At 35.4% G+C, this 24,132-nt stretch overlaps 1 protein-coding gene across 1 annotated transcript in view; it reads right to left on the bottom strand.

Moving 5' to 3' along the window:
* Positions 1–2,705: 2,705 nt before the first annotated feature.
* MYO16 (myosin XVI) overlaps positions 2,706–24,132 on the bottom strand; it is a 951,959-nt gene continuing 930,532 nt past the window's right edge. The window contains exon 35 of the mRNA XM_006894620.1: positions 2,706–2,936. Within this exon, the coding sequence (XP_006894682.1) occupies positions 2,706–2,936 (231 nt within the window). The remainder of the gene's footprint in view (positions 2,937–24,132) is intronic.

The following is a 24,132-nucleotide window of genomic DNA, read 5'->3' as shown; positions in this document are numbered from 1 at the left end:
GCGGTTGGCACAGGATAGAGCAGGGTTTAGAGCTGTTGTGCATAGGGTCGCTATGAGTCGGAAACGACTCGATGGCACATAACAACAACAACAACAATTACTAGAGAGGAAAAAAAACACCAAACAACCCTATTAAATATTTCATCATGGTCTTGATATCTCCAGTATACAATGTGTAGCTTTGACTGAGGTAGTAGAATAGATAATAGATTTACAAGTTCCTCAGGTCTCAGACTTCATATCAGCCCTCCCTGTCATGGTCTTTCATCTTGGTTTCACGAAAAAAAAAGGAAACTTATTTGAAATTTTGATAAAATAACTGGAATATTCTCTATCATAGTTAAAGTGACTTGGACTTTAAAAGTGTGGATTTAATTAAGGCTTTGAGCTCCAATTTTAACAGCAAGAAAAGGAGAATAAACATTATTTCATTATATGTAAATTTTAAGAATAATTAGCATAAAGTATTTTAAATAGTTGCAGAAAGCACAGAGCAAGAATTCTGGGGATGAACACTCAATGTACTTATGGTTTTGTACCATAGAGTTAGAACTGACCCATAGCTGACACTCCAGCACATTGTCACAGGCTCTAAATGCATAGGGGCTGGACTAGGATGGACAGAGTGGAGATGGTCCCTGCAAAATCACCATGTTATTGCCTTTGTAGACCTGAAATATTTTTTTTCACAAGATACAGTGCTTTAACAGTTTACTTTTTAATCCGGATAAAGAAATACGTTATGGGATGAAAAGAAATTAAAACTTTTAATTTAACCAGGCCATTGAACCTAGCACCATCAAGTTAGTTCTCATAGACTGATAGCAACTTATAAAGGAAATAAATAGACTTTCCCATAGAGTTCCTAAATCTTCACAGGAACAATTTTGACTGATTTGACAACAAGGTTGTCAAAATAACCAGGTTGACTTGAACTACTAGACTCTGGTAGCAGTCCAATTCTTAGCCCACTGTGCACTGGGTGGCTAGAATACGCAATTAATAATACTAGAAATGGTCAAGGAAGAAATGTGCCAATGGAAAGTTGGTTTCTTCTGTTTCTTGGCAGAGGTTTTTGTTTGTTTTGTTTTGTTTTTTTAGTAAAGAGGCAGTTGCCCTTGAGTTGATACCAATTCCATATACATCAAAATAGAACTGTGTGTCAGGGAATTTTGAATGATTGATTTTTAAGAAGTAGATCACCAGCCCTTCCTTCCAAGGTACTACTGGATGAGCTCAAACAAGCTAAACCTTAGTATAATAGCTAAATGCTTAACTGGCTGTGCCACCCAGGGACCTCAGAAGTCATGGAGAGAGGAGGAAAATAGGGAGTGAGACTCAGTTGTCAAGCAGGAGGTAGGAAACACCTTTTTTGATTGTTAGATGGTATCAATAAAGAACACACTGAGGGAGGCATGGCCAGGTCACTGCATTGTTCCTATTTATTGGATCAGAAAGCACAAGTGTTTATGAAAGGCAGTAACACCAACAAAAAAGGAGACAAAACAATAGACGTAAATAGCTGTACCTTTTTATTGGCATAGTGACTTTGCAAAGACTGGTATGAAGAACAAGTTGCAAGTAGCCAGACATGAAGCAATGGATGTCTTCACTCAGAACAGCCTGACAGCCAATGGGAGCACATCAATAAGACAGGCCATTGCATTACAGGAGGGTTGAGGATATACAGCAAGTAAATCATGCAGTGTGATTCTGGAAGGACAGTGGTCTTGTGCTGCAACCATTATTGCTCAAACCAGTAAATTCCAACTTACTTATTTGTATTATTTAAACCTTTGAATGGTTATGACCCTTTTCCACCACTAGCCATAAGCTTGAAGCCATACATGTCTAACTTGAGCGCCTCCATAATTTCTTGTAACCTATGCTAAGGTTTGGAGATGAAATTTAACAGAAGAGTTCACGATCCACTTATCCTGAAATACTGAGCATAGGAAAAAACTGCTTCCTAATTAGCAGATGAGATCTAAAGCATTGGATACAATTCACACTTTCTGCAAGGGCTGACACTGACAAAGCTAAAACAATGACAACATAGCTTAAAGATGGTTAAGTATCCTAGGTTTAAAATAAAAGAGGCATGGAGGACAAAAAAATTTCTAAAAATGATTTTAAAATCTGTGTTCTGAAGAAAGGGAGCACCACCAATTGCATAAAGTTATAAAATACAGTCATAAACATGTAAATAATTATCAGATTTGTAATTCCAATACAACACAAACTCTACAAAGAAACAAAATATATGTACTGTATAGTGTATCATAATAAAACCATTGAGAGTACCATAAACATATGGTTGGACTCTATAAAAACAACTGTACAGTCTGCACACAAATTGCTCCTTTCTCTCATGCCCTGTTGCCCTCTCTCATGCCATGCACCTTTACTGGCTGTTTCTCTTGCTACCTGGAAGTAGCACGTGGCCCTTTAAACACGGAGCCAGAAATTAGAGTGGATCACCATCAAATGGGTAAGAAAGAACACACACAGACACACACACACACATACGCAAACATACAGACACACAGAGAATCTTGTGTATATTTTCACTTCAGACTGTGTGCTTTTTTCATGTAAATGCATGGAGAGAGAACCCAGCACGTATCAGAAAGCAGCCTGCTGCTGAGACGGCCTTGGGGTCACTAGGCAGTTTTATTTTTGTGAGTCTGCAAATGGAGGCCACATCAAATGGTTGTGTCCCAGAGCTCAGAAGGCAGCCTGTTGTTGCAGGAGGCCCCTTCTGGTTTCTTCAGGAGGCTGGGCTTTTTGCATGGAGGCGGGGGCGGGGCCCTGGGCTCAGAGTGGTGCAGGATTTGCTGCCAGTCTTCTCTTTCTTCACAGAGCTTCCTCCTCCAGTCCAGGAGTTCCTGTAGGGCCACACTTTCATTCTCTGAAAGCCTCAGCTGATGGATTACCTATTGGAGGAAAGGGGAGGGTGATAAAATATTGTGAATGGATTTGATAAATGACAGCAGTTTCTGGACGTATATAAGGCTGAAAAGAAGTGCATTGGCTATAAAACCTTCCAGTATTGCTGCCTCTGGAAATTGCATCAAACCAGTTTGGCTGTTAATTTTGGAGTAACAATGATTAATGTAAAAAAAAAAACCCAAAAAAAAACCAACGTAGGGATTTTGCACTCTGACTAATGTGCTAACCCACTGATTCTGGCTCCTGTGCACAGAACCCTGTATTTCACAGCATTTGTTGAGTTTTATTTGAAAGGTGATCATCTATTATTTTCTTCAAGAACCTAGGAAAAAAAAAAGATGGCTACTTATAATGTCTAATGACCATGAAGACAAAACCCATCTCCCAACTCATGGCAACTTCAAGTAGAACTCTACTCCACAGGGCTTTCAACAGTTGTGGTGGTACAGATGCAGACCACCAGGTCTTTATTCTGAGGTACCCCTGGGTATGTTTTGGTTAGTGAACTAGAGTTTAACTCTTGGTGTCACTCAAGTAAGCCCAGAGTGTGTATAACTAGATTTCTGGAGGTAGTTATTACAAAGAAGAAAAAAATAAGTAACTCAAAGCAGCAGTGCATTCCCTGGGGAAATGTGCTATGAAAGACTCCTTTAAAATTTCAAAAAGCAGGGATGTCGCTTTGGTGATTAAGGTATCATGATCCAAACTATAGTCTTTTCAATTGCTTCACATACACTCAAAAGCTAGATGATGAAAAAGGTACACAGAACTGATGCGTTCCAATTTAGTGTTGGCAAAAAATATGAGGTATACTGCCAGAAAGATAATAATCAGTCTTTAGAAAAGAGTCCAACCAGAATGCTAAAGTGGTGAGACGTGGCTAAATTACATAATCAGGAAGATGAGCAATCTCTCATTGCTGGAATTGGAGATATTTTGTAGAGTCGGCAAAAATAAGGGAAACTCTCAGAGAGACAGACTAACACATCCTCAACAATGGACTCAAATATACCAACTGCCGTGAAGATGGCACAGAACTGGGCATCACTTTTTGTAACAATGCAATGAGTAGGAAGGAACTGAATAATTAACAACAACAAAGGAGGTGGAGCATCTTTTTGTGGGCTTTTTGTTTTATATCTTCTTTGGAGAAATATTAAAATCCTTTACTCATTAAAAAAAGTAACTCAGATGTAATTTATAGATAATCAGGAAGGGAAAAAGGAAAAAAGAGAGTGAGTTTGGAAAATAGGATTGCGATAGCTCTAAAGGCAATTTCCCCATGTCAGTTTAAAACAATATGCCCAAGCTATTTATTGGTCATTTTTGTTTGCTTGTTTGTTTCCAATTTTGAGGACTGCCCAGAATGATAATGCAAATAAGGAATTATTCTGAGGGGGGTAATATAATGGAAATCAGATTATCTCTATTGTCAAGAAAGTTAAAGAATTAAACCAACCAACTGGAGCAGGGAGAGTGTGTACTAAGTATGCGTGTCAGGTCCTTTGAAAGCAATTTACAAACGTTAACTTAGGGTTTGTTTGTTTGTTTGTTTGTTTGTTTTCTCTCAGAAGTCTATCAAAAACATCTGTATTTTACATGTGAAGACACTGAATGAAGCACAGAAAGGTTAGATAACTTGCACAAAATCACATGGAAAGTGATGGAACCAAGATTACAGTCTAGATGATTTGACTCCAAGGTCTATAATCTTAACTGTTACCATATGTTGTTGTTATGCACCATTGAGGCACAAGCAACTCATAGCTGACCTTCCAGGAGGTTTTCAGAGGCAGTTTAATTACCGAAGAGGAAATTGCTCATCTTTCTGCTGCAAAGCAGCTGGTGGATTTGAGCCATCTAGCTCCTTACCAGTGGGCCACCAGAACTCCTTATTTAATGGGAGTTATATTTCTTTTTCTAGCAATATCTGCTATTATATGTCAGTAGTGATTATGATTAGCTTCAGTCTCTGAATTTAGAATATTTGTAGATAGGCTCGTTGGTCCACAGTTGCAGTTTATGAAAACTATTCTCATCAAAATGATCCCCAAGAGAGTATCTTTAAGTTGATGCCATGTCTGTGGATTTTCTTCTCCCCATAATTATTTTTTCAGTATTTTCTTTCATCTTGGAATAGTTTTGTTCCTACCTTGGTAGCATAGCTCTATATTAATCTATTTTAAAAAACTAAAAAACTTCTATTTCTAGAGAGGATATAGAAAGTCATGAGAGATGGTGGATCCCATTGTACAAACCAGGAGTAATAAAAAATTATATTTTTAAAGCATTATAAACTTTGAAAAACTAACATGTAGAGAAACTCAAATTTCAGACAGAGGAGAATTTTTCCAAGGTAACCTAAAATTAGCAGACTTTTAGACAATAAAACAAAATTAAGAATAACCTATCTGAGCAGATTTACAAATGCTAAACTCTTACTTGGGTCTAGAGAGTCTCATCTGAGAGGAAAATAATAGCCAGAAAATATTTTATTATTGAATAGGACACATTGAGAATTTGAGGAAGCTCAAATACACAGCTATTTTCCCCTCATGTAATATTTGCAGAGTTCTTGAATTTTGCAAAGGTTGGTGCTTTAGGTCAAACACTTATAAAAAGAGTAAATCTCTTATAGTAATGGAAGTAAAGATCTGACAGGGGAAATTATGGACACAAGCATATTACTTAAGGACATTTGACAGATTTTAAAACTGAGAAGGTCAAGGGACACTTGACCTGATACTATCTTTCAGTGTTGAGTCAACTTTGAGAAGGCTTCTAATCAAAAAGCTAGAAGGATAAAGCCTGAGAATATGAAGGTGTTTGGAAACCAAAGCTCGACTTACTATACTTCAACTCAGTCTCAACCATCTCAATCTTTTTAATAAAAGAAAATTACCAGTTCTTCCTATTCACTTCATAAAAGGGAGGTTGGGGACATGCTAAGATAAAAAAAATATTATTTATAGTGTCTCTAAGGGTGAAGATTACTAAAAGATATTTGCCAGATTTTAGTACTCAATGGGTCATGGGATACTAGACCTGCGGCTATCTCTCAGTGTTGAGTCAACCTTGACAATGGGCAGGTTCTTAATCATTTGATTTGATTGCCTTTGAACTGTGGTGTTGGAGAAGAGTACTGAATATCCCAAGGACTGCCAAAAGAAGAAACAGGTATGCCATGGAGAAGGTGTGGGGATGGTGAAAGAAAGGAAGATCAACAGGAAGAGATCCATATTACTTCCCATTCCCAAGAAATGTAATCCAGCAGAATGTGGAAACTATCAAACAATATCATTAATATCTCATGCAAGCAAAATGCTGCTAAAGATAATTAAAATGCAGCTATAACAGTTCCTAGAGAACTTTCAGATATTCAAGATGGATTTAAAAAAGGCTGTGCCATTAGGGAAGTAGTTTCTGATGTCAGATGGATCCTGGCTGAAAGCAAAGAATACCAGAAGAATGTCTATTTGTGCATTACTGACTAAGCAAAGGCATTGGACTGTGTGAATCACAACAAATTATGGCTAACATTGAGAAGAATGGGAATCCCAGAACATTTAATTGTGCTCATGGGAAATCTTTGGAAGGAGGAGTGGCATCGACTTCCGTAATATCTTGCCTATGAGAACCCTATGAACCTGGAGAAAGGAAGAAAGCACCCAAGCATCGAGGACTCTCCATAGGGTCACTATGAGTCACCTGTGACTCGATGGCACTTAACAACAACAACAACAACAACATGTAAAATCTACACCTAGAACAAGAAGCTGTTCTTCAAACAGTACAAGGTGACCCTGAATGGTTTAAAATGAAGAAAGGTATGTGCCAGAGATGTGTCCTTTCACCATACCTACTAAATCTATATGCTGCATCAACTCTTCTAGAAATTGTATTCTATGAAGAAAAATGTAGCATCAGGACTGGAGGAACCTTGTTTTCTGAAAGTAAGGAGGACTTGAAACACTTGCTATAGAAGTTCAAACAATGGATTCTTCAATATGGATTGCACCTCAATGTCAAGGAAACAAATTCTCACCATTGGACTGATAGGTGAAATCACAACAATTGGAGAACAGATCAAAAATAGCAACAACTTTATCTTATTAAGATTAACAATCAATATACTTGGGAACAGCAGTCAGGAGATCGAGACAAAGTAGTGGGAAAGTCTATATGCAGAATCTCTTTAAATTACTGATAACCATTGATGCTAGTTTGTGGACTAAGGTGCACTTGATTCAGACCATGATCTTTTCAATCACTTTCTATGCCATTGAGAGCTGGACAACGAAGAAGTGTCACAGAAGAAAAATTCCTGCTTTTGAACTGTAGTATTGGAAAAGAGTACTGAATGTCCCATTGACTGCCAAAAGAACAGATATGTTTTGGAGAAAGTGTAGCCAGAGTGATCCTTGGAGACAGTGATGGTGATGCTTCATTTTGCATACTTTGGGCATGTTGCTAAGAAAGGCTATTCTTCCTTAGAGAAGGACCTTATTCTTGGAAAGCTGGAAGGTGGCAGCAATAGAGAAGACTTTCAGCCAGGTGGACTGACACAGTTACTAGAGCAATCAGCTTCAGTGCGTCAGAGATTGTGAGGTTGTCACAAAATAGGACAAGGTTCAGATCTGTTGTTCATAGGGTTGATATGAGTGTACTCAACTTGATGGCAACTAACAACAATAATATAGTTTCAAGATAGTGCAATCCTTGCAAAAATTCATGCTATAAAAGGGTCAGGGTCAAGGAAGGAAAGAAAGACTCTCAAAAAATGGTCTGAAAAAAAATTAAAAAAATGGTTTGATATAGTAACTAGAAAAGTTAGCTCAAGCATATCAGAGATTGTGAAGATGGTACAGAATAGAGCAAGGTTCATAGGGTCGCTAGGTGTCAGAGTCAATTTGATGGCACCTTACAACAATAACATAGTTTGGGGAGCTCTCATGCCATAGTCTGTATGACGTTGTACTGCTAACCCAGAGGTAGTGCCTCTCTATGAACAGTTCTGTGGGAGAAAGATGGACATTCCCCTTCCATGTGATTCACAGCCTCAAAAACCTGTTGCACAGTTAGCTTTAAGTCAGTTCTAACTTGATGTTAATAAACTTCATTACAGAAAAGCTAGGAACAACACTAGAAGTCCTAATCCACAACATAAACAGTCTTCCCAGTATCCTGGAAAACCTACAACCAGGAAAAGATAACGTAGATGAATGGGATCTTCTAAGACTCAAATCTCAATGCACATCCAAAAACTTCTCCAACAGGGTAAAAAGGGAGGCCACTGACTGGGAAAAAGTATTCGGTAATAACATATCAGATAAGGGACTTATATCCAGAATTTATGAAATACTTGAGCACCACAACAAGATAAAGGTAAAGAATCCAATAGAAAAATGGGCACAGGATATGAACAGGCACTTCACCGAAGACGACATTCAGATGGCTAACAAGCACATGAAGAAATGCTCAAAATCCCTAGCCCTAAGAGAGATGAAAATTAAAACAACTATGAGATACCATCTCACCCCAGTCAAAATAGCAAAATTTAACAGAACAGCAAGCAATAAATGCTGGCGAGGTTGTGGAGAAACTGGAACCCTTATTCGCTGTTGGTGGGAGTGTAAAATGGTGCAACCCCTGTGGAAAGCAGTATGGCGCTTTCTCAAAAAGTTGCAAATAGAGATACCATTTGACCCCGCAATACCACTACTGGGAATATACCCAGAAGAGACCATAACTGACACCCAAGCAGATATATGTACACCCATGTTTATTGCAGCTTTGTTCACAATAGCAAGGCGTTGGAAACAACCTAAGTGCCCATCAACAAACGAATGGCCAGAGAAGCTGTGGTATATTAGCACAATGGAATGCTATGCTGCATTAAAAAACAAGGAACTCATGCAATATTACTCAAAATGGTTGACTCTGGAGAACATTATGCTGAGTGAAATGTCCCAGTCACAAAGGGACAAATATTGCATGGTGCCACTGTTGTAGAATGGGACTGTCCTTGGGGTTGGGGAGAGACTGAGTAAGATGGGTTCAATAATGTATGCTGCTCTGAAACAGAGAAGGGAGAAAACTGTTTAAAAGAGACATGTGATTAGGTATTTCTGTCATGACAGGAGTCTAGAGCGAGGGCTACACGGTGGAAGGGACCTGGGGGAGGGTTTGTAAAATAATGAAAGAATCTTTTCTTTTACTTTTCCAAGAGGGTAATGTCTGGTGTGCAGGGGAGCCTTGGGAGGGGACAAATCTACAACAATGAATGAATGGAAATCCAAAGTCTCTGTAAATTTTCACTGAAATTAATAACAAATTTGAATTAAAAAAAAAAGAATTAAGTTAGAGTAAGGATGGCAATGGAACCACCTTACCTCTATAACTTGATTTGTGCCACTATTAGAACCTCTTTATTGCTTTTCAATTTTTGACTCATGCACTTTTAACTTGTTAGTTAAATTTGTATCTTCTAGGCTGCAACACTTCCATGATACATCTTCAAGGATATGAACATGTACGGCTAAGCACAATTGATAACAGTGCATCTAAATTCCAAAATCAATCTCCATAATAGTCTATGTGTTTCCTACTGCCAAAGGGGCCCTTTAGAGTAGTGAGAGAACACCTTCACCCTGAAACCTACAGCATCCCTTTTCAGCAGGAAGTAGCTAGGAGAATACGCCATCCCCTTTTCCTTATGAATCAGGATGAAGTCTCTCTCAGGGAGGAGTGATAAAGAATGGCAAGGGACACACTGACAAAGGAGATTAATCAGAACTGGCTTTGACAAGCACTGTGGCAATTGGACAATTAAAGCAGACATGGGGGGAAGAAGAACGAACTGGGGATGAGGGTGGAGAAAACAGTGCAACAATGAATGAATGAAAACCCAAAATCTCTGTAAATATTCATTAAAACTAATAAAATTTAATAAAAAAAAGAATCTGTTTACTATGGTAACAGCAGCAGTCAAGAAAGCCAAAGATGTGTAGGATTGGGCAAATATCTTTTTTTTTTTTGGGCAAATCTTTTAAGGATCTCTTGAAAGCAGTAAAGAGCAAGGATTGTCAGTTTGAAGACATAAGTACAGTTTTAAAGACAAGTCATGGAATTTTAAATTGCATCTATGTGTCTGAAAGCTGGAAAAGGAAAAAAAGAAGATTGGAGAATAATTGATGCCTCTGAATTGTGGTGTTGGCAAAGAGTGTTGAATATACTATGGGCTACCAAAATGAAAAACAAGTCTATCTTGGACAAAGTGTATCCAAAGATCTCATTAGAGACATCGATGGTGTAACATTGTCTTTGAGAATGTTGTCATACTTGTATGACATGAAACAGACTTTGAGTATGGTGTTAGGAGGTGCCAGCCCTTGGAAAAAGATATCATGATTGGAAGAATAGAGAGTTGTCAAAAGAGATGCATTGACACACTGACAAGTGGACAGAATTTCAATCTGTGTTCACTGGGTCACTATGAATTGTAGTTGACTCAACAGCACAGAACAACAGCAACAACATGGTCTGTTTATCCATAATGCTTAGCCTGTAGTTAGAAATTACTATATACATGAATAGATAATTAGTATTCCTAAAAATCAAGAGGGAAAATGGAGTCACAGATGATCTAGACATTCTGGTTAGCACATAAAGACTCTATAATACGTATGATTATACATTCATGGAATTGGAAGAGGGAGTGAACAGCATAAGGAAAAACTGAAGAATTCCATTGGAGTAATAGAATATATGAAGAAAATAAAATGACTTGAAAAAGTAATACTTGAAATTGAGTTCTTACTGGCTATGTTTTTAATTAATCTTTTAGTATAAAAGACAGGCATACAAAAGTAGTCTTATAAGTGGAAGAAAACGAAAAAAAATGTGGTAATATGATATGTAAAGAGATAAGTTTGCTAATGTAAAGAGGTAATTAGTTCAAGGAAATAAATTAACAAAAGACACAAATACCTATCTTTAAGAAGTCCAGCAAATGATAAGGAAAATAATACACATAAAAGCAAACAAACTACAATAAGACCACTAGTCAGATCATAGTAAAAGTAAGAGAAAATATTTTAATACTCAGAGGTTATAAAGGTCCCAAATCCCCAGAGGCATTTCTTCTCTTTTTGAAAATAAATGGCTTCTACTATCTTAAAGTTTTTCATTGTATTCATAAAACATGTGAATACCCAAGTACATAGTAAAAGGTGAAATTTATGTGCACAAACCATTAGGAAGCATTTTTCCGAATGAGGATACTGATGTCTTGAATAATGTAGTGAGTACAAAAGAGCACCATTGTTGAATCAACATGTGAGAGTTTTCAGTGATTCCTCAATAAGCAGAAATGTGACTGATGTTTGCAATAGTCAGCTAATGTTTAGAATAAGCCTTTCAATGAAGGCTTCCAAGGAACTTGTCTCATTTTCTTATTATAGAGATTAATCACCTCATTGTGTCGAATCTGATTTGACACATAGCTGACTCTCTAGTGGGTTAGCAGAGCTGTAAATCACTGGGGAAGAAACTGACCATCTAATAGGCATTGTGTCAAATCAGATGAGTATATGAGGATAATTGCCCAGATGATATAATTGAGATGGTAAAATATTTTCACTATTGATTTCAGTTTTTTAAAAATTGAATCTTCACAGATTGCTTCCTAAATGTTAGTTAAAACTTCACGTGAGGATATAAGGAACTATCTTTAAATGGTGGATTTCACAGGACATTTTCAATTCACCATGTTTTTTTTTTTAAAAATTATATTTTTTTTACATACAAAGTTTGTGTACATTGTTCCATCCTATTCTCTCACATAGTGTTTCATTCAGTGATTCTCATTGTGTTTTCTAAAATTAATCACCATTGAACTATACCCACCATTATCCTGTCTTTCCAGATCCCTGCCAGATCTTCTTCAATTACTCCTCCCCTGCACCCACAAATTGTGTGACCCTAAGATTTCCCCTCTGACCATCCTCATCCCTCTGCTCTCACCCCTTACTCCCTTGGATCACCATATGTTTCACTAGTTATCCTTCTGTTTTAAAAATAATGGCCTTATACAGTATTTGTCCTCATGAGGTTGAGTTCACTCAGCATAATACTCCCCATTCTCTTCCAAGTTGTATAATGTTTTTTTTAAATTGTTGCTTCTGAGTGTTTTGTGGTATTCCATCATGTGAATGTACCACAATTTCTTGATCCATTCAATTGTGGTTGGATATTTGGGCTGATTTCATGTTCTTGTGATTGTGAATAACACTGCTATGAACATTGGTGTACACAAACTCATTACCTTTGAGATAGTAAGTAGTAGAAGTAAGATCAGAAGAAGAAAAATGTAGCATCAGAATTGGAAGACTCATCAATAATCTGCATTATGCAGATAACACAACTTTGCTTCCTGAAAGTGAGGAGAACTTGATGTATTTGTTTCAGAAGATCAAAGACTACAGCCTTCAATAAGGATTACCACTGTATTGACAGACAACATCATGATAGATGGTAAAAAGAGTGAAACTGTCAATGAATTCATCTTACTTGAACCCACAATCAAAACCCATGGCACCAGCATTCAGGAGATCAGGAGCTGCATTGCATAGGGATAGTCTGCAATCAGGGACTTCTCCAAATTACAGAGGAACAACGATGTCAGCTTAAAGAATAAGGTGCATCTATTGAGGCTATGGTCTTTTCAATCACTTGCTATACATCTGAGTTTTGGCCAATGAGTAATGATGACAGAATAATTAAAGCCTTTGAGTTATGGTGTTGGAGAAGTTATGGTATTGAATATACCATGGACTGCCAAAAGAACAAACAGACATATCTTGGAAAGAGTGCAGCTGGAGCACTCCTTGGAGGCAAAGATAATAAAGCTTGTGTCACATAATTTGGACATGCTGTTAGGAGGTGCTATTTCTTGGAGAGGAACATCATTCCTGGAGAGGTGAAAGGCCCCAGATGGTCTGACACAGTGATTGCTATAATGTACTTGAGTATATCAGAGAGGATGAGGAAGGTACAGGAGAGGACAGAGTTCAGATCTATTGTTCATCATGTCAGTATGAGTCATAATTGACTCAACAACATCTAAGAAAAACAACTACAAGATCAGAAGATGAGGACAGCAATTCCTGAAGTACAAAATTTAATCCACTTTTTTAAGACTTGTGAGGCACAAGAGGTATCTTTATCATTGACAAATGGAACTATGCACATTGTTTTTGAAAGGGGATAAAATAAGAAGCAATAGAATAGATATTAAGTTATGATTATCTGCTAAAAAAATAGAATATTTAGAACAAGGCTTTCCCATCTTTAAATATGATATAATGATGGTAAAGAAGAAGATTCTTGGTGGTACAGTAATTAATTGAAAGGTCACTGGTTCAAATCCATTAGACTACTGGAAAAAGATGTGACAGTCTGTTTCTATAAAGACTTACAACTTTAGAAACTGGATGGAAAAATTCTTTTCTGCACTGTAGGGTCACAATGAGTCAGAATCAATACAACAATAATGGGTTGTTCTTGTGGTTGGGGTGACAAATGACAATGAAAATGTTCATATCCAATATAGTAAGTATTGTCATTAAAAATCACTAAACACAATATACAATAAGGATTTTCTTAGGCATTGTAATAATTTAATTGGCTCAGCAAATGATAGTTAATACCTATGAATGATTCTTTGAAAAACCCAATGTGATTTCTAAACTTTCACGTGAATAAAATAGATTAGATTATATAAAAAAGTAAGAATCACTAGGTAAAGTAATGTGTAGGAGTAATTTAATTTTAATATTGAAAAAGAACCATTTCTTTAGTATGTTTTCAAAGTGAAAAACATGATGCAAAGGTTAGAACTGTTCTTTAAATTTAGGGCTAAGACAAAATAAATATAAATAGCTTTTTGTGAGAAATTTAAACAACTTAATTTTCACCCTCATATATTGACTTCCATTTGTATTTTCAGGGACCTTCAAATTTTACTGGATAATTTAACAATTTCTAGTATTTTTATAAAAATTAGTAAAATTATATTTTTTGTTTGTTTCATATTAATGAGAATATAAAGACGTAAATTTAGAGATCATCTCAAGAATAAATTTCATCCAATGAGCATTAATGACCCAAATTAGACAAGTTATAGGATGACAACAAAGACATTATATATGAAGAAAATGGAAGATCCTAAGAAAGATATGAAAGAAAGAAAAGACTCAAAAAGATATCAAGAACACCTCTGAAGTTTGAAAATGGAGTGGCTACAGCAAATAGAAGAAATGATGAAGAGAACCTAACAGATGATATATTAAAGGATGATAAAAAAAGACAAAGTATTATAAAGAATATTCAAAATCCTGGAGTTAGAAAAGCAGAAGGGCAGAACATTCTCAAGCTGAAATAAATGAAGAAAACATACTTAGCCTTAAGTTACAATATTAAAGGACTTTATGTATAAAACATTAAACAAAGCAAGAAGCATCAAAAGATGACAGAAGGAATATGCAGAGACATGGGAACAAAAAGAATTGCTATATACCATGGACTGCTAAGAGAACAAACAGGTTCTTCACATAGAAGGTAAAACCAGGCTGCTTCTTGTAGGCAAGGATTGCGGCTTTGTCTGACTTACTTTGGACATGTTGCAAGGAGGGACCAGTTTTGGAGATGGACATCATGTTTGGGAGGGTGGAGGGACAGCTCAAAAGAGGAAGACCCTTGATGAGATGGATTGATTCAGTAACTAGGGCAGCAGGGGTCAGTGTGTCAAAGACAATAAGGTTGCACAGGACAAAGCAGGGTTTAGGGCTGTTGTATATTGGGTTGCAATGAGTTGCAGAGCCTCAGTGGCACACAACAACAGCAAGTACTAAATAAAATAGTTCAAGTTGTACTGTAGGCATCAGTGAAAAACAAGGATCTAAGAATTGATGGAATATCAATTGAGATATTTCAATAAAGTTGGTAGAACTTTGTCGTTTATGTAAAGAAATTTAGAAGATCACTACTAAGTTTAATGACTGGAAAGGACATTCACACCAAAGAAAGCTATCCAACAGAATATGGAAAGTATCAAATAATATCATTACCGTCACAAGGAAATAAAATTCACTGAAGATAATTTTTAAAAAATATATTTTAGCAGTTCATCTATGAGGAACTATCAATCAAGCGAACCAGAGTCAGGAAATCACAGGGAATAAAAGGTATAACTATTGATGTCAGATCAATCTTGGCCAAAAGCAGAGAACACCAGAAAGATGTTTACTCATATTTTCCAAGGATATAATTCAATCGTGGAGCTCCCCAATTAAAATAAGCGAAAGCAGGAGTGTCACCCACTTCCATAAATAGTTTGCCTCCAGAAACCCTATGAACCTGGAGAAAGAAGGAAAATCACGTAAGTGTTGAGGACTTTTGTTCATAAGGTCGCTATGAGTCGTCTATGACTTGATGGCACTTAACAACAACATATAATACATTCTATTTTGTATGTAATAGTACATTTTAGATAACATTGGGAAATTCCAGAATACTTAACTGTGTTCATAAGAAACAGTCTTTTCAATAGAATAATGGTAAACTGTGTAGTTTAATATCAATAAAGGTATCAGTTTGTATTATTTTACCATACTTATTCAGTGTATCTGCTGAATAGCCTCAGATGCTAGGAAGTAGAACAAGACATCAAGATTGTAGGACAACTCAATAGCAACCAGTAATATGCACATGATACAAGTTTGCTTGCTGACAGTAATAGAGGACATGGAGCACTTTCTGATGAAGATAAAAGCCTAGTCTTTAGAATGGATTCCACCTCAACATAAGGAAAAGAAAAACTCTCACAACTGAACCAACAGGCAACACCTTTAATTCACAATCAATGACCATGGAAGCAGTAGTCACGAAATTGAATAATGCATTGAATTGAATAAACTGCTGTGAAAACATCTTTTTTAAATGTCATCTAGAAAAGTTGTTGTTCAAGACTAAGGTGCTCCTGATATTTACCATGGTTTCCAAAGGTTTGATAAGCGTGCTGAAACTGGGCAACGGGCAAGGAAGAATTGATGACTCGGAATAATGACTTTGAGAAAGCCCTCTGAAAACCAAGAACTGGTGGAAGCACGGATCTGTCTTGGAATAAATATAGCAAGAGTGCTACTGAGAATTGAGCATGGTGAGATTTTGTCTCTTTTACTTTAAACCTGTTATCAGAAAGGACCAGTTACTGTAGATGAGAGCCACATTGACATTTGGTAGATGGTCAAGCAAGAAGATGCTCAAGTAATGGACTGGCAAAGTGTTACAAGAATGGGTTGCTTTTTTGTGTTTGTTTTTTTTTTAAAATAAGTTTTTATTTTATATTGGTTTACTTACAAAGTTCGGGTACATTGTGTTTCACACAATCCTTCATTCATGTTGCATTACTATGATGATGGTGTCATGCCACACAGTGTTTTGTTTCTTTCTGTTGTACATAGAGTTTCCGCGAGTCAAAACTGACTAGACGGAAGCTAACAACATATATAATAAATGTTGGATAGATACTGTTTTACACCATGTAGGTAGAAGTGTTTATTGCTTGAAAATTCTTTGCATGTCTTTTAGAATCTAAAATGAGGAAGTCAAATATCCAGATCGCCAGGTCTTTTCTCCTGTGGAATAGCTGAATGATGGCTAAAAATACACTGCCCTACCATTGTGGTGACCAAATAAGTTTATCCTATGCTCTGAATTACCAGTCTGTCAGAGTAAATGCCTTTGAAAATAATGCCATTCGGGAAAGTCTCTATCTTTAAATATAATGTTCAAGTGTAATTTGAATGTTTCAGACCTTTGAAGGCCATTTATAATTCAGTCATGAGAAAATATAAAATCACAGTTTACAGTGAGCTAGGACAATCTGATACTTCGAAGCAATTGCCAAATGCACCTGGTGGTCTAATGGTAAGTAGTTGCACCACCAAGCCAAAGGCATGTAGTTCAAATTCAGTAGCTGCTCCAATGGGGAGAGATAAGCAGTCTTTTCTCATATGATTTACAGCCTCTGAAAACCCTGTGGAGGGTTAGTGATGAGTCAGTGTTTTAAATGTACAACTTTCCATCAACAAAGAACCTAAAGTGTGGCCTGAGTTTTACTTATCATACCATGTTCTCCTTCTGATCATAAGGAAAAATTATATGAGGGAAAAGCTAAGCCATTTACATTCAATAAATATGTATAAGTCTCAATACCAGATTTCTGACTGCCAGCATGTGTTATGCGGTACATAAATGATCATAATTCAAACCCATTTCCCTGTGGGCTGGGATAGTCATCCTTGAACAAAATCCCTTCTTTCTGAAGCCTTTAACAAGAAAATTTGTGTCACAGAACAAGTAATCCTTAGAAAATAGCAGTGCTTCTCAAAGTATTGGTGATTATTATTCGGGTAATTCAGTGGATGTGTAAAAAGAAAGGTTTTATTCTGCAATTGAGAAGACCCTGACTGTTTTCAAGTTCAGAAACTCATGATGTAAATCTTGTTCCTATTTTCTTATTCTGTTTGTAAAATATGTCACTCCACATACAGGACATATCAAGTTGTGTGAAGGCAAAATTCATGTCCAGACTGGGGACATTTCCATTTGGTTAACTTATTTTCAAGTGTCAAAATTACTAAATCTTTCACAACAGAGAGGAACACACATGAGCTAAAGACTTAATGATATTTGTTACTCATGTATCTATTAATTTTTTTGTGTCTATTAATTTTTAATAGCTTCCTTCTGTGTCATTTGTAGAGTTGCATATGGTGAACTAATTAAAAAAATTAAATAGCAATAGTTTTCACTTTCTTTGGAAATGTATTTCCATGAAAAGTATTAATAAATAGAAATTAATCTAAACTTTTACTGCTGCTGATTTTGAATTGTCTTTCCCTCGTAGGATAAAAATAACCTTTGTTAAATAATTCATATGATAAAGCATGTTGTTGTTCATTTGTCATAGAATTGATTTTTGTATTGACTATTCACCCAAAGGTGAAAAGAGGCATTTACAAACATTTATGGAAATTAAAAGAAGGAAATATCCTGGCAGACTGAATATAGTGAATATTAGTGTTTCAAATGCAAATCCCATTACCACCGATTGCTAAGAAGATGTTGGGATAAGAAGAATAAGAACACGCAATTTAAAAAAATAGTTTATGAAAACATAGTCAAATTAATAGATCTTAAAAAGTACCATAAGATTGAACATGACTTAGAAAATTCTTTGATTAAAGGATTGTCTGTTTTTATATTTCTTAAAATCAAGAAAATTATATGAAAGCCGAAAAAAAATTGTGGTTTAGTGAGAAAATGTCTGAACTTTTCTACAGTAGAAAAAGTAACTAATATAACAAATAAGTTCTTACTTGAGTTTATTTATTTTCCCTAGGTTTCCTTAAAAATTAAAGAGAATATATATCTATATATGCAGTAAATTATACATATATATATATATCCTTAGAGAAATCTTACAAGTTTTATTATAAGACATAAAAAGGTTGTCTGCCAGTGACAGGAGAAAAAGGTATTAAATTTTACCTTATTTGTACATTTTGGCTTTAAAAAAATTTTAAAAATATTCTTTACTTTTATAGTAAGTAACTTCACATTGACATCCACTAAGTATAATTCAAATGGATGTGTCTATTTTGTAACTAATTTTTTAACCTTGCAAGTTCATAGCTGTGGATATAAAGAGACAACAAAGAATAAATGTACATATTTCTTACTATGAATTCAAAGTTATAGAACAGAAATTTTATTGTTTGTGTCACATGTTAGAAAATATAATTACTTAGTGACATTTATAATATAGATTTTTTTCACTCTTTTCTCTTCAATATACTAAAAATAGCTATTTTTAATTGTTAGAAAGCTGTGACAAAATTAGATAATACATATGTAGGGTTTATTTATGGTGATGATTGACCAACTATAATAATAAGATTGACATTCAGGAAATATCTGAAAAAACAGAAATATGCTGTATTGAAAAAATAGAAAGCAGATTCTTGCATTGAAAAAAGCTAACTGCAAACATGAGGATACATGGTTAAGAACAATCCCTGCACACAGAAAATCTCTTTTCACAGGAACAAAAATAATTCACGATGTTTTCTTGTTCCAGTACTTTAATGCCACCCCTACTTCCCAATATAAAGAATCAAGTCTATATTTTCTAACTCAAACTAAGCTCCATCATTTATTCTTAGATTCCCTCCATCCAGTCAGATAGACTATGGCCCTACCCTTAATTCTACAACAGTTCTAAAACAATCCCACCTCCCAAAATCTGCTTGCTTTATTCTGTAAAGTATATGATGAATAGTTCTAATAAAATCTTCATAATATAATTTTATAGTTCTATAGTATTTTTTACATATTACTATTCTATTTGGTACAAATTGCCATGTAAAGTAACTATGTTATTATACACTATTAACTTCATTTTGCAAATGCAAAAAAAATTCTTCTTTAAATCTCAAAGTAATAGTGGATAGTCGGTGATAGAATTAGAGTGAAAAACATTATTAACCAATTGGCAAATACCCTTTAAATAATCATGGAATGGAAGATACGGTGATGATTTTCACTAGACCTATAAACATGTACAAAATACAACCTGGCCCCCAAGGGGCTTCCATTCAAATTAATCATCAATGCATAAATGCATTAAAAGTTAAATGAATAAAGATGCTTACACAGACATGAATATTTAAAAGTAACAGGCAGGACAGTATTAATTGACTAATAAATTATGTAGATGATTACTATTGTTAGAATACAGAGGAGAAATAACTCATTTCAAGGCAATATGGCTAAGAAATTAATATTGTGATATGAAGTTTGATCTAGATTAAAGGACTGAATTTGAAAAAAAAGAAAGGTAATTTGGGGACAGCTGTTTAAGGAATAGTGTTCATTCTTCTTTCATGTACTACATTTAAAGAATTTCAAAAGACATTAGGAGCAGAGTAACATTGTGAGATGCAGAATAGAAATTCAGAGCTAGACTTCAAGTAGTAACAATAAAGGGAAAAGTCATGAATAAATAGAAAATAAGTTATGATATAGATAAGAAATCGAGGGAAGCAAAGTCCCAAATCATGGGAGCCAGTACCACCTAAAAAACAAACATACAAACAAACAAGAAACACAAAAAAACCTAAACAAAAATAGAATAAAAAGAGAAAACTGAGGATCCACATTGAAGGATACTATTTTCATTAAATAGGACAACTTTAAATGTACATTGTTTTGTAGGTCAGTTAATCTTTTTATTATATGTCAATTTTCCCCCTGGAAACAGAGTTCATAAGTTACAATACTAAAAAGAATGAAAGAGTGAGGAAAATCATTCTCTGAAAATGGTGTTAACCCAAATAATAACAAAAATCTAAGTAGATTTAAAACTTGGCAATGCCATTGGGTGTGTTTATAACATGTTGAAATGTTATCACCATTGACTTTCCTACCAAAATTTACTTATTGGTTACAGTTATCCTCATGATAACTAAAGGAAATGAAGAGATTCTTTATAATTATTAAATAGACCAAAAGTTCTAGAAGTATATTATTTCCCTGAATGTCCAATTTGTTGTTGAAGATTGACTTTTTCCCTGAGGAAAATTAAGCCAATTGATTCAGCTGTTGTTAGCGTTAAGTATCTTCAAGTAAAGTAAGACTCATAGTGATTTGATTCTATATTTTATTATATTTATTAATTAATTAATTATATTTGTCAAGCTTATTCCACATTTATTCTGTAGTTATATTTAATAATACTAAAAACTAAAGACACACTTCAATTGCTATCTCATCAATTTCTAGGGCCTTATTTGTGACCAATGTCTTTACTGCAGCTTGAAATTTTTCCTTTATTACCATTGGTTCCTGATCATGTATTTCTTTAAATGGTTCTGTGATAGCCACTTCTTTCTAGTGCAGTCATTCTATGTATTCTTTCCAAATTTTTAAGTTGTTTTTAAAAGATTGGTTTGCTTACAAAGTTCGCATACATTGTATTTCACACTATTCTTAATTCAGATTGAGTTTCATACAATCATTACCATGCATTATGCTTTATAAAGTTAATAGTCATGAACTATGCCCATCATGACCCTGTCTTTTCCAGTTCCTTGCAGATCGTTCTCATTTCCTTTGCCTCCTCCCTCCACCCAACAAATTATGCAACCCTGTGGTTTTGTCCCTACCCATTTTCACCCCTCTGCTTCCACTCCTTTCCCCCTTGGGTCCTCATACATATTTTACTAGTTATTGTTCTTTTTTTACAATAATGATCGTATTCAGTTTGTGTCTATGAGACTGAGTTATTTCACTCAGCAGAATGCTCTTTAGTCCTGCTCTTAGTGCTGCATAGTATTCCATTGTGTGAATGTACCACATTCAATTGTGTGCCCTTGTGAGAATTGTATACATTGTGTGAATATATTTCATTCAAGATTTTGTACACAGCATCCTTCAGTATTGCAACTTGAGTCTTGAATTTGTTTTTCCATTTGAGAAATATCAAGTGTGTTCCTCTCTTTTTATTTTCAGACAACAAATGTCTTTCCAAGGTTGGTTCCATAATTAACACTCTTGGCACCAGCAGTCAGGAAATCAAAAGCAAACTGCATTGGGAAAGTCTGCTGTCAGGAACCTCTCCTGGTACTAACAAGCAACAATGTCAGTTTGGAGACTGAAATATGCCTCACTTGGCCATGATCTTCAAAATTACTTGCTAAGTGTTAGAGAACTGAAAAATGACTAAGGATGACAGAAGAATAATTGATGCCTTTGAGCTGTGGTGCTGGAGAAGAGTGCTGAATATAATGTTGACTTCCAGGAGAACCAACAGGTCAGTCTTGGAGAGAGTGAAACCAAACTTCTCTCTGGAAGCAAGAATTTTGAAGCTTGTCTTACATACTTTTGGCATGTGGCCAGGAGGGATTAGTCCTTAGAGAAGAGCATCATGCTTGGAAGGGTGGAGGGACTACACAGGAAAGGAAGACACAGGATGAGATGGATTGACTCAGTGACTGGAGATGTGGAATTGGGTCTATTGGAGATGATGAGATTGGCTCAGATTAGGGCAGGGTTCAAAGCTGTGGTACACAGGGTCTCTGTGAGTCTCAGGTGACTTGATGACACATAAGAAAAACAACAACAAGGTTGGATATCTTGAGGTTACTAGCATTTTTGTCATTTTCATAATTTATCAACTATTAGGAAATTCTACTGATTATTTACTCTGCTTTTGAAATATAGCCATCGCATCTCATTCAATTTTTCTTCATTGCTGACTGGTATAAACACCATATCTACCTGAATTATTGCAATAACTCCTTTATCTACCTGTCTACCTTACAGTCTACTTCAACTTATTAATGTCTAATTAGAAAATACTCTTTTTAATATTCTGTCATATTATTAAAGTCTTCTGCTCAAATTTATGTAAATGTTCTTATTTCTAAATATAAAAACTATTTACAATGGATTTACATGATCTTGACTGATTATAATTAGGTTCTGTATTATCTCTTTCCAAAGATATAGTCAATTTTATTCATGTGTAACCCATCTAGTGAGGTCTACATGTAAATTTAGTTACACAATGTGTTGCTGAAAAAATTATTTCAGATAAGTAAGTCTTTGGTTTAACAAAATCCTATTGTGTGATCCCCAGAATTGTTTCTATTACTAACATTATATTTCTCAGCTTTTGTTCTTTCTTTGTTTGCAACTTTTCCATGAAAATAAGCAGTAGTTATTTTTTTTAAATAAGCAGTAGTTATTAATGAAATGTGATTCTATTGTTATCTGATTAATTTCAGACTGAAGCAGTTCATAAAAGTCTTAAACTTTATTTTTGCATATGTTTGATGTGTAAATCTGAAAAATAATTGCATTTTCCCATCTTCCACTTTGATGAATGAATTATTGACTTATCATTAAGAATGTTGCATTTTCAAAAATATCTAAGGTATTTTTTGATGATCAAAACAAGTAGTCTTCAATTTGTTTTTCCTAACACAATATATGATATGATTGCCAGACTCAAATTTGCCAGTAACAGTCTATTACAGCTAGCTAATTCCTAGAATTATTTGAGAAGTTAAAAATTATAAAGACTCATTAATAACTTTTGGTAAGCAGGTAACACAATCTTGCTTGCTGAAAATGAGAAAGACTTGAAATACTTACTGCAGATGATCAAACACTGAAGCTTTGAATACAGATTGCAATGCCAAAAAAGCAAAAATTCTCACTACTGAGCTGATAGATGACATCATTATAGATGGAGAAAAGATTGAAAAATTATGAATGACTTCATCATACTTGGATCTATAATCATTACACTTGGTACCAGCAGTCATATCACACTGGGAAAGTCTGCAGTCAGGGACCTCTCCAAATCACTGAGGAACAGTGATGTTAGTTTGAGGACGAAGGCACACTTGATTCATACCATGATCATTTTAGTCACTTGTTATGCACCTGAGAGCTGGACAATGTAAATAAGAATGACAGAAGATAACATAATGTCTTTGAGTTATGGTATTGGAGGAAGGTACTGAAGAACTCACAGATTTCCAGAAAAGGAAGTAAAAAAAAGAGAGAGAGAGAGAGATGTCTTGGAGAAGGTGAAGCCAGAGTGCTCCTTGGAGGCAATAATGGTGAAGCTTTCTTTCTCATACTTCGGGAAGGTTGCTAGAGGAAGCTGTTCCTAGGAGAAGGACATCATGATTGAAAAGATGGAGGGAGAGCAAAGAGGAGGAACATCCTCAAGAAGGTAGACTGACATACTGACTGCAGCAAAGCGCTCAAGTGTATCTGAGATTGTAAGGATGACACAGGATAGGACAGGGTTCAGATCTGTCATTCATAGAGTTGCTATGAGTCATACTCAACTTGATGACAACAACAACAAATGCAATAACAACAACTCTGGCCAAAATCTTTCAGCCAAGATCCTTTCAGCCAACTATGCCTTAGCTTTCAGGTAAGATCCATCTAACATTAGCTACAATATCCCTAGTACCATGGCTTCTTCTAAACCCAGCCTGCACATCTGGCAGTTCCCTGTTGATGTGCTGTTCC

Source organism: Elephantulus edwardii, unplaced genomic scaffold (assembly GCF_000299155.1).
Source record: "Elephantulus edwardii isolate Elephantulus edwardi_28Jun2011 unplaced genomic scaffold, EleEdw1.0 scaffold00147, whole genome shotgun sequence".
NCBI classification, from domain to species: domain Eukaryota; kingdom Metazoa; phylum Chordata; class Mammalia; order Macroscelidea; family Macroscelididae; genus Elephantulus; species Elephantulus edwardii.
This window is presented reverse-complemented; position numbering and strand designations above follow the sequence as displayed.